General features: G+C 40.6%; 1 protein-coding gene across 1 annotated transcript; it reads right to left on the bottom strand.

Moving 5' to 3' along the window:
* Positions 1 to 2,813: 2,813 nt before the first annotated feature.
* On the bottom strand, positions 2,814 to 5,097 carry ier5l (immediate early response 5-like). The gene has a single exon (XM_084158865.1). The coding sequence runs from the start codon at positions 4,967 to 4,969 to the stop codon at positions 4,049 to 4,051; it is 921 nt and encodes a 306-aa protein (XP_084014991.1). The 5' UTR covers positions 4,970 to 5,097; the 3' UTR covers positions 2,814 to 4,048.
* Positions 5,098 to 12,743: the final 7,646 nt, after the last annotated feature.

Below are 12,743 nucleotides of genomic sequence, written 5' to 3'. Positions count from 1 at the left end.
CTCAGTATTGTGAAAATAATTATAGTCATTTTTTATTTATTTAACTAGGCAAGTCAGTTAAGAACAAATTCTTATTTACAATGACGGCCTACACCGGCCAAACCCGGACGACGCTGGGCCAATTGTGCGCCGCCCTATGGGACTCCCAATCACGGCCGGTTGTGATACAGCCTGGAATCGAACCAGGGGGTCTGAAGTGATGCCTCAAGCACTGAGATGCAGTGCCTTAGACCGCTGTGCCACTCGGGAGCCCATACCTCTGATGGTACACAATTATCAACCAGACTTTGGTATATTGGGGTTCAGTAGGTCACCAGCAACAACACCCATGAATTATAAATTATGAAGAGGTGGGGCTTACTCAATGGAGCTATAGGATATTTAAACTTGAACACAGATCTGGCATACTGGTTTTCTTTTTCTTCCTGGTAGGTGAGAATAACAGGACATTTACATTTTGTACCGTTGTGGAGCCCTCATGCTTTGAGCAGATTGCACATTTTACAAAAGGTGCAATCCTGTCATCAGTGTGCTGATAGCATTAGTTTAGTTTGTAAACCCAACCTCTTTTGTCCATATGGAAGGCCAGGTAACACAAATGATCTATAGGCATAGATAGTTCCAGGCATTCATCATTTCATAGTTAAATGTAAACACTCATAGGCCTCTGTCTCTCTTTCCCTCTCTGCAGTTGATCCGAATTCTCCACGCAAATTCCGTTCTTAATTTCTGCCTCGTCACTGTCGGGTTGTGCGCGTTCAGAAAAGTGGCCCCTGAAAGTGCTGCTTGCTGCTGCCTAATTAAAGGGAAGAGAGGAGAGGAGCCTGAGCATAGCGTTCGGAATCACCCTATATTCATCCCAGCCCCCCCACATATTCAAATGCATGGTGCGACTGTTGTGCTGTGATCATCAACTGCTGGCGACGCAGATAAGGATGGGGATGGTGGAGGGGCTTTTAGACCATGCGCGCGGGTAAAGCGGCCTTCTGTCACTTCAATGGGTTAAAAGAAACTAGACGCATACTCTTGTTGATGATAGGCTATAAACTTCTCAAAACGAACGAAACCGCCTGAACATAAGCACATGCGTGTGTGACAGGAGCAACTGCTTGATATTTTGGCGAGGGCCAGTGCACACTACGCACGTTAAGCATTTTTTAATGTGTTTATTATACGGCTATTGTAGTAAAGCCAGTTGTCACTATAAATGTGTGTTACAAAATTGTAACGCGAAACCACATTCTCGCCGACTGCACCAGTCTTTGGAATTATTTGTGAGACCGATGCTATTCCTTTGGAATCCACGCGGAGGAGCTCGCTCTACACCACTAAACGAAACCTAATCCACACCATTTGTCACAGTGGGAGGAGAACGCTCTCATTTTAAAGCTTTATATAAAAATATTTTCCAGATCGCTTTTTGGAGATGAAACCCCTCTACCACGACCAAATGCTCCAAATAATAATCGAATTAGAGAGAGAATTAAAAAAGCATAATCAGATGTCCATTACCCGTTTGGCTAAAATGGCTACATTAATTGTAACCTATATAAAACGCATTCTGATCTTCCATTATTAGTCGTAGTATCCTCAAATCATGCTAAATAATAGTATAATCTAATAAAACCGACGCGCATAGTGATGCCTTCTATTTACGACCTACCTATGCCAAATTATTATGCACAACGGAAAATGGAAAACAGTGCCGGCAACCGAGACTTGAAAGAGATGCCTAGGCTAAAGGTATAGCTGCGTTGATGTGTTGGACGTAGCCTACTGCGCTATCTCAAATTGAGAAGAGTCGAGAGGTTTCGGGTTGGAATAAAAACGAGGGAGACGGGGAGAGAGGAGGAGGGATGGGAAGCGGAATGGATGAGGTTGGGGAGGGTGTCGAGGGGGGAGCAGCGAAGCTGAGGTCAGCCTGAGGTGCCGCTACATAGGCTTTCTAATACCTTCATTCATTGATTTTGAAGAACACCACCAAGTGGCATATAGCGGAGATAACACGACTGCAAGTTTTGGGGGAAATGCCTGGCAAAAAAGCTCAGAGCTCACAGCCGGATCCCAGTCAGCACTGCAACCAAGCACACGTAGCACAGTCAGTCATATGTGAGTTTGGACTAGAAATTAACCACTGCCTTTTCTCAAGTGGAACAGTTTTAAACACAATCTCTATTAGATACAAAATATATCCTGCATTGTTGTTACAATGTTGCACTCCACATAGTTTTAACAACCAATTTGTAAAATTGTATCACCTCATACACTACTTTTGTTTTAGATTGAAACCTGTTTTTCCCCATTTGTCAATAACATGAATGTTGTCAATAATAGCCAAGTCCAAAAAGCAGAGACCTGGTAGATGTAAAGTCTTTAGACGAAGAGGCTCATAAAATGAAATGTAGTAGCCCAAAATACATGATACATGTCATGGATATTTGTGTTGATAACCAGGTCTTTCTGATCTAGAGGAAGTGTTAAAAATGGCCATTGATGGCTGCATATCTATTAAGTTACCCACAGTGGTGTGAGAAGATAAACTGTATGGTGTATGGAACATATGAATGAAGGCCCCAATCCCCTTTTCTAACACTGGTTACAGAATAGGCCTACATCTCTCCCTTATTGCAGCATCTGAGTGGGACAGAATCCCTCACAGACGTCAGGTGATTATGGTTCTGACTGTAGTTTCAGGGAATTAAAACATATATTTGAGACAAAATATGACTTCAACGCACAAAGTTTGGGCAGCATGCCATTCAAACAATAAATCAAGGAGAGAGTGGATTTGTTGCATTTTTTTTATTAAGATTATAAATTCTTAACAAATATGTTCTAAACAGTTTTACCCGGTGATATACAATTTAATATGCACAAAAATACAAGAATACCAACAAAATATGGAGAGGACGTCTGTAAAGACATCTTTATTTCAGTACACATAGTGCTTATAATGTGTGGATGTATGGCAAAATTATGAGCTTGCCTTTTTAGAACAAAAGGTCTTAAATTTTTAGAAAATAAAACAAAACTCACAAAACCAAGCCATGTTGGCATCATGAATTACTGTGAAGGCTTGATCAGTAACTTTTTGTTATAGGTTCAGGGGGAGGGGGAACGCTCAACAGATCGAACTGTCAAAAACAAATACCTGGATTGAGTCGATTACACGTGCATTCTGGGATTTGGAGGAATTAATGGTTCTGATCAGAGATGAGGTGGAAAGTTGGGTAGCCTACAACTAGCACATCAATAGAGAGAGACGCAGCAAGCTGGTTCAGAGTTAATGCACCCACGAGTTTGAGAGGGAAATTTAAGTCTGAGCCATTGCGCCTTTACCTGTCAATTTATGTGTGGTCAGAATGTGCCATGTAGTTCCCATGTAACATAGCCTACTGGTGTCCGACTCCTTAGAATATGAGTTTCGATATCCAAGATTTAAATATCAACCCAGAAATACAAGATATTAAACCAAGTACAACACAACAGTATTTGTGTAGCCTATGTTTGTTATAGCTTTTTGTTAGTTGTTTACCGTATTAAACCACTACGCACAACAAAAGCATGTTGAAAAGCCATCCATGGGCACACTTTTCTATTTAGCCTGGAGCTGAGGCTACATTAAATGCTTGCTATTCAGTCACAATACTTGTGTAGCGTCTTAAAACGAGACATTGTGTTCAAAAGTGTTCTGTAGGTGAGACCAAATCAAAACATAATCCGCGAGCGAGACATTCAACCACTTTCAATGTTTGCAACAATAGCTAGCAGTAGTATGCGTTGGGTTTAAGGCAACGAAATCAACTTCGTTAGATAAAATTCACAACTGCATGTAAAAATGTGTTATGTAGACATTTTCGGTTTAAAAGGAAAGCCTGCACATCATATGTGGCACAACCTTCCTCTCCCTCTCCGTAAAAACGAGAGTCAACAAACAAACAAACAAAAACTGTTCAATGTTTAAATAGCCTTTCTTGCAAAAATAAAGTCAATTTGATTTAGACTTTGTACAATTTCATAAAGTGTTTGATTCTAGTTGACCATGGAGTCAAAAAGCTACTATAGCTCTAGTCCATGCCCCTAGGCTCGCTAGGGCTTGTTTGCTACAGAACTGTCCGTTCATGGCTTGCTCAAAGTCCGCCTGTCTGCTCACCAGCCCCGAAAACCCCGAGCCGAAAATCGAGATCAGATTGGAAATGTTCGACGTGTCCAAGTGTTCCGAATTTGCGTAGGAACAGTCCTCGAATTTCGCCCTTTTACATGGCGTGAAATCCGGTACTTCCTCAATATCGGATATATAATATTCAAAGTCAACCTTGCGTTTCTTGGCTGGGGACTGTGCGCCCTGGCAGCACTGTTGGAACGACGCGCAGCAGTCCTGGTGCAGGTACCCATTCTCCACAGTGGTCACTACGTGCGTGTCCAGATCGAGCACTGTCGTTTTGTTGCAGTGTAGGTTGTTGTTCACCGGGGAAAAGTCACAATTTGATACAGGGTAAGCCTCCGCACAACAGCTCCGGTAGAACGAGGGCTCCGTCTCCTTGCATACCTCGTCGCTTTGGAGAGAGAGAGGCGCGGAGCAGGCGGATGGGGCTTGGATATGCGCTGACTGCACTGCTGTTAGGTGGCTTACTGGCAGCAGCGCACAGCAGAGACTCGCCGGTTCGCTCACCCCGTCGTTGCCGCAGCAGTCCCCGCTCTGCTCCTCGCAGTCCTCGGCCAAATCCAGCGGGTTTAACTCCTGGATCTCGTTGCAGACGGTCATCACCTCCTCGTACTGCTGCATCCTGTAGATCTCTGCGTACTTCTCGTTCATGTAGACCTGTCTGGCGTTCCTCAGTACATAGGACACCAGGAGGTTTTTGTGCAGCTTGATCCCTCCTCTCTGCGTCCTGGAGTTGTGAATCTTCCGTAAGGAAATGGATATTAGACTTTGTGCATCCACTGCACACTCCATTGTGTTGATCATGGTGATGAAATAGTCGTTTCCCGCTGCTCTCCGACGCAGAAAAGCGACTTTCTCTCAGTGGAAGTCACGATATTTCGTTCGGGGGCGAAGGCTTAAGTCAGCTCGGTGGTGAAACATTGAACACGGCTGTCCGCTTCCCTCTGTATGCGAGCAAGCAATCATTTGCTAGGGATACTTAGCCAGAGTATATATATTACGAGGAGGAGTCGGCCCACCTCGGCTTGCGCCAATGAGGACCCGGGCTCCCTATTGATTGACATGCAAACTCCACCCATATGTGGTGCTCAGGGCCAATCAGACAGAGGCGGTTCTTCTGTGCTATTCAAATTCCAAACTGACTACCAAACTGGAATGCTCTCATGAGACTCACTGGGCTAGAGCGCCTGGTCAAATAGAAGTCTACGTTTGTGTGGCTATGACAAGCCTACATGAGAATGAAACTTTTCTGATAGATTAATCTAAAGAAAAAAATGGCAGTAATATTTAGTACATTAATCTTGAATGATGAATTCGTTTCAGATCTTAATTCTGCCACAAACAAATAATAAAGTCTAGGGCACTTAAAATGAGTGTTTAGAATAAGAACATACTTGACTATTTTTGTCCATGTCCACATAATGATATTAATTTCTTATTTGATTGATTAATTCATTGTTAAATGATCTGTTTTAATTTGTATTCTCCACTTGCTCATTATTACTTTGTTTTAGCCTATGCATGTTATACTGTACCTCTATTATAATGTTATAATAAATAATGTTACATGCCTTTGAAATGGCTTTTATAATGTTATAACGAATATTGTAATGTCGCAAGCCACCTCTGTGCATTTTTTTAACAAGCCGATAAAGATCCAGACAACGGCAAACGGACAGACAACCTACATTTAATTTCAACGTATTTATCTCAGAACTATTCTTATTACATTTTAATATATAAACTATCAGAGGGAAGTATAAAGTAGAGTTGTTCTATTCTATTCTATTCTATTATTTTCTATTTTATTCTATACTGTACTATTCTATACTGTAATATTCTATACTGTAATATTCTATACAGTAATATTCTATACTGTAATATTCTATACTGTAATATTCTATACTGTAATATTCTATACTTTTCTATTCTGTTTTATAGAGTGAGAATCTTTTCTCACAGTCTTTAGCTATCTTTCCATTAACAAAATATATGAAGTAAGATCTGCCTTTCTTCAATATCAAATATGCAACTTTTCTGTTTACACTATTCTTACATTAGCCTTGGATGTGGTGTGTCCCTTAATTATCCCTGTCATGCATGTCTGGCCAATGTATCTCATGTGTTAAAACATGCATGTGATGTAGTGCATGTCTATCCATTCTGATTGTCAAACCAGAAAGCTGTATAATATGTATTGCATCCCATTCATGTCAAACATATCTTTTTAAAGAAATTTGATTTTCCATTTGAACAGTGGGCATTTAAAAAGGTCTACAACCCACCTGGACAATGAATAGGGCCATTAACCTATTTTGTGCCCTATGACCCACGTTTTTTTTGTCTAAAGGCTTTCATACCTCATTAATGATGATATCAAACAGTGACACCTGTAACATAGTGTTACCCAATATCGGAAATAAATGCAAAATGATCCACCTTATTCACACCTCAGACACCTACTCTCTCTCTCTCTCTCTCTCTCTCTCTCTCTCTCTCTCTCTCTCTCTCTCTCTCTCTCTCTCTCTCTCTCTCTCTCTCTCTCTCTCTCACACACACACACACACACACAGCACCTTCCCCCACCACCCCCAAGACACACCTCACCCAGCTACCTCTTAACTCTCCCCCTCTCTCCTCCCTTTCCTCCCTCCCTCCCTTTCCTCCCTCCCTCCCTCCCTCCCTCCCTCCCTCCCTCCCTCCCTCCCTCCCTCCCCACCTCAGCTTGGAAGTGGTGTGGAAGGGCAGAGGGAGTGATGGGGGAATCATGCAGATACAGCAGATCTATTGCAGCGCTGCCTCTGATGGTGCTGCCTGTTCGGCTCCTCCTCCTCCTCCTCCTCTTCCTCCTCCTCCTCAGACAGAGAGAGTAGCACTGCTGCATCTTAACAATGCTTGGGAACCCAGGGCCTTTCTCTTCTCTGAGCTATGCATTGCGATAGGGGAGGGAGGGAAGAAATCAATAACTGCATGTGTAACTAAGACAGACTACCAAACTGGAATGGTGATAAGCCTACCAACCACAATGGGATGGTGTATGTGTGGTGAGTGTGTGTGTGTGTGGAAGAGAGAGAGTGTGTGTGTTTGTGGAAGAGAGAGAGTGTGTGTGTGTGTGGGGGGAAGAGAGAGAGAGAGAGTGTGTGTGTGTGTGGGGGGGGTGAATCATTTCCCTGCGGGCCCTTAGTGAGCAAGGTGTGTGTTGTGAAAGGTGTGTTTTCGATACGGAATCCATCACAGAAAGTGTACAATTATCACACCTTGCCAACACTTCTCTACACAACACCACTATACTGACCCAACACGCACACTCACACACACACACACGCACACACACGCACACACACACACACACACACACACACACACACACACACACACACACACACACACACACACACACACACACACACACACACACACACAGAGAGAGAGAGAGAAAGACACACAGACAGACACACACACATCAATGTAATTCTTATGATTATTTGAGGTGTTGTAATAACTGATATCATAACTTTTTGTTGGAAGTGTTGCAGCTCCATAACATGACCCTTAGGGAAAGAATCGGTAACACTTTACTTATAACAGGTATAATTGGTATAATGCGCTATGACATGTTATAAGCATGTATAAGCCTCTATAATGTCTTGTGACTCAGTAAAAATGGCTGCTATTTAGTCAGGATCATTATGAGATGATAATATAACATTATAAGGGGGTCATACATGCTCATAACAATGTTACAAAGTGTTGCCAAAGCATCTTCATCTTCAAATTATATCAATTATCAGGATTATTATACTTTTAATTTATGGTGGTTCAAGTTGATCAAGTTTATAAATTGCCTGGCAGGGCTGATGAGACAGTGGATTGCGAAGTCAGATGGAACAGAGTAAGTAGGCATTTTAACGTCATAGATTTAGCCGGTGGTAACTTGTGGAATAGACACCGGCTGGAATGTGGTTTTAACCAATCAGCATTCAGGATCAGACCCACACGTTGTATAATCAGAAACAACCCATATCCCTAGTCCCTGCACCACAGGTACTCCATGTAGATCTGAAAGAATTGGATAGGTGTAAGCATTATGGATGTAGCTCCATTTTGCTCTCTGGTAGGCCAGATATAATTTTGCCATGATGTTCACACACCTATCCAATCTAAAGGGGTAGTGGTCAGGGTTGTTTCTGGACAGGGCCAAAGTGTATTTGCTTTAGACTTATGCAACAAAACTTTAATTCAATTTTGTTACTTGTGTAATAACATTGTTACTACACAGATATAATAGCAACTTAATGTATAGTGTTAGAGAAACAGTAACACTTTACTGTAGGTGTCCTAATAAGGCTTAATGAATGTATACGAAAGATACCTAGTGTCATCCATTATTGTCAAGGTTAACAGGCTACATTGATAACATGTCATATTTGAAAACAAATAGTAACCTGCCATGTGACTCTATGTTATTTGGAAACATTAAGATATTCACTGTTGTCTTGTTGCTATGAAATATTCCTTTAAATTGCTCCAAAGCAGTCCCTTCCGAAGAGTGTATGATTTTACTATACCAAACTGTACAGTTCTACTTTTGCAGTGGAACTGTCGACTGTTAATGCAACACCTAAACCGTTATGCCAAGAGGTCTAAACCTCTTTCCATGTTCTCTACATTTAATGTTTTTAGTGCTCGACCTCCTCAGATGCCACTCTCTATACGAGATAAGTTGAAAAAGTAAGTTGTTTTAGATATCTGCACCTTTCACAAATCTATTAATTTTATGAGAGACATTGTACTGTTGAAGCTAATTGGTGGCACCCTTGAGTTTGATCATAACAACATTGCGTCCCAAATGGCACCCCTTTCCCTTTAGTGTACTACTTTGGATCAGAGCCCCATGGGCCCTGGTCAAAAGTAGTGCACTAAATAGGGAATAGGGTGCCATTTGGGATGCACACACTCTGCACAACAACACTGTTCTCTCCAATCCTGTCTACATAACCTTATATTTCTGTCTGTTCTGAAGAACCCCACCGTACTATAATGCTATTTTTCTGAGGTAAATAAGACATGATTACATTTCTCTCTGAAATGTCTAAATATTTGTAAGCCAACCAAGTGAGGCAAATGTTATAAGTTCATTGTTCTGTTTTGTGTTTGGAACACACTCATCTGAATAATTCTGATTGCCAACCATTTCATCATCAATTCCATGATGCTGCTCACAGGAAATGGCACTATTTGTCTACCTAACTTCTTCTACAATTGTATAAAGTGTTTTCCCCCCATTTGTGCAACCTACATGTAACCTTTTCTACTTTGGACAGTGGACTGCCTAGTATGGTTTGAGATGTAAGAATTACCTGTCACATAATCTTTCAACCAGCTCTCACAGTCTCACATCAAAATTAGACGTTCATCCGTGTTTCTCAAACATCAAATACATTTCGATGTTGTTCAAAACGTCAAATTTCGAAGTGTTTAAGGTAACGTTTAGACATTAATTTAGAATTTTTAAGGTCAGTGTTAAGTTCAGGCATTAACTCCAAATTCTTAAGGTTAGGCATTAACTCTGAATGGTTAAAGTAAGCGATAGGCTTAAAGCAAAAATATCAATAATGTTCATTCGCCTGTCCACCATCCCTGTGTTGAAGGTAACAAGCGCTCACTCTTGCCCCCAGTGGCCGGTTTCCACGTCATCTCCTGACGTCCTCAGACATGGATGGACGTCGAATACTGACTTGTATCACGGGTGACCATCCTGAATATTTGTACAGATCTTAATTTGATCACCCTGTTGCAGGAAAACGTTCCTGCAATGCAGGAAATGTAAAACGTGTAGTATATTTGAAGTTTAAAAAGGCTTCTGAAGTTTGTAATTTCCACTTTTAAATTTCAGACTTGATTTTCCCTAATGAAAAATGTATCAACCCCTACAAACATTTCCATTAATTATAATCCAACCAATAATTCACATTTCCTGTTGCTGCAGGATAATTTTCCTGCTGTAGCAAACTGGCTCAAATTAAGATCCTACATCTGTAGTCTACATAACACCTATAAACACATGATCTCATGTAATCTTGGCACAGCATCAATCGGAAATGTGGGCTACATCAGTTTGTCAACCCAGTCCTGTAATTCATGGAACCTATGTCTTTTTGTTTTGTGTCAGCCATGCCCAAGTTTGGTTAGTTGCTTATAAATAGTCTATAAATAGGCTATTTATTTGTGATCACCCATGCATGTTAACTGTTATGAATAGCCTACTTCTAATTTCTGTTGAAATATACATCTATTTCAGAGCCATTCTAAATGATGGTGGGACTAGCTTACTATGAGTTGACTTGCCTGGGTTTAGAATGTGCTATGCACTTTTTGACATGCGTCATTACGCATCACGTTAGTCGACTGTTCATTGACAATACAGCCATGTTTTCACACGTGTGTTTTTCATACATGACACCTGTCTTGCAACGAATGTAGTCTTAAACATTTTTATGACTACAACATATTACTCAATGTAATGTTTTCATGCACAAATGTGTTTTTTTACACGCAAAACCACAATGGTTAAATTATATTACAATAACATAACATTTGAATATAACAACAAGTTGTTTAAACTGTTTGGAGGTAACATGGAGCTAAATACTGTTAATTGATTTTATAATCACATATTAGTCAATGCTTTTTTATAAGATTAACTACTTATAGAATCCCTGCATCATATGCATGCTTGTTTTTTAACTCCAGACATAACAAACGTGTGAACTCAAACTCTTGCAAGTGATGCAACATGCAATATTAGTGTGATATGACGCCTCATTCATCAAAATCCCCCAAAATTAACAGTCAGAAAACTACAAGTCCCGCTTTATGGTCGGTCAATTTTAGGAAACCTCACATGAAAGCATTGTGGGAATTGAAGTTGTGATTTATCTTACCCTGGACACTCGCAGGCACTCCGGTGGCAGGATGACTTCAAGGTAAAATATCAGGGGCGGTGCTTGGCAGATAAATGTTTTCTGAACTTAAAGGCAAAGTAATCAATTTAAACATAAATCGGCAGTTGCTGGTTCATAGTGCCGCCAGCCTCTGTTCAGTTTATTTCGGGTCATTTTGGACAGGAAACGCTCCACAGGGCGAACCGCGTTTGCAGAGTAGAAGCCTATTTTCCCTCGACCCGTATCTGATATCTATGTGAATGAATTTGGATAGATCATATAAAAGGCACGTTATTGACCCAAATAGCAAAGTTCTTTGGTTGTTCTTGGTTAGATGTAGATAGCCTTTAGCCGATGCGTCGTAGCCTATGACGATGATGTGTTGTAACCTTACGGTAAGGTTCTATCCTCTCTCTTTATCGACCAATTCATGTTTTATTGCAAGAGTCCTCTAGATAAATAAATATATGTTGCGCAATGTATATCCTCATCTTGTGATTTATGAATTTAAAAAGCTTCCAACGAGCTTTTTTGTTAGCCTATAACCATATGATAGGTTATGCTGGTTGATTGATGAGGCTTTGACCAGGCGTTGCTTTGTACAATCCCAGCTGTGACATATTCCCGATTTATCACATGTATTAATATGCTTTTAATATGCTATGTAGGCTTATGATTAAATAAATACCCACAACATGATCAAGGAAAAATAATAACCTTATTGTCCCTTACAATGGATTATTGGGAAAGATACTTTGTATTGGGCACTAAACTACAGCATACATAGCTTGAAAGTGGTTTATGCTTACATTATTTTAGTCCATGCAAACTCCATAAAACAACCAATAGGAACCATGAAAGGAACTACACCGACTTTAATATTTATGCTTGGTGAATTGGCATAGAGTCACGAATTTAATGGGAGCGTTTGAGCAGATCACTTTTGGCAAGTTGTAGACCATCATTGGTCTATTAAAGATGCACTATGCAGAAATCGCTACACAATTTCCTGGTTGCTAAAATGCTAATAGTTCGCCTAATTTCAGTTTATGTGACAAAACAAGCAAGTATAGTGTAGATAATCATTGTACCATCTAAACTGCTGTGAAATATATTTTCCATAACCCAAAATATTGTATTTTCCAGCTGTTTGAAGCTGCTGTACAAAACCGATAGTAAAACATGCAAAGACAAAACGTAAGAATGGGAAGCATAGAAATAATGCACATAGAACAGATCTACCGCTTCTTAGACTTGCTTTCAACGAGAATGACAGATCTATAACTCACATTTCTATGTGAATTTGGTCAGGTCGGCCAAAAAGTTACATATTGCAGCTTAAAGTGTGTTGCATTCTGGGGATAAAAATGGTCTGACTTGCACCTACATGTCAATGGCATGAACTTGAAAAAAATCATTTGAACAAAGATCATGAAGTTTTGACTGCAGTCGACTGCAAGTTTCTGCAGTTGCTCTTTACCAACTCCATCCGGCAGCCATCGCCTGCGTTGTGGGAGGCTCTATTGTCAACCAATCATTATGTTTTTGTTTGACCCCAGCGAATGTGACCAAAGACATGACTGAAACAGGAACCAATTTGCCTCGATTTATGTGTACTGTGGACATATACAAAT

The sequence above is a fragment of the Coregonus lavaretus genome, assembly GCF_964263955.1.
Source record: "Coregonus lavaretus genome assembly, chromosome: 4".
NCBI lineage: Eukaryota > Metazoa > Chordata > Actinopteri > Salmoniformes > Salmonidae > Coregonus > Coregonus lavaretus.
The sequence above is the reverse complement of the archived record's forward strand: the minus strand, read 5'-3'. Positions and strand labels throughout refer to the sequence as shown.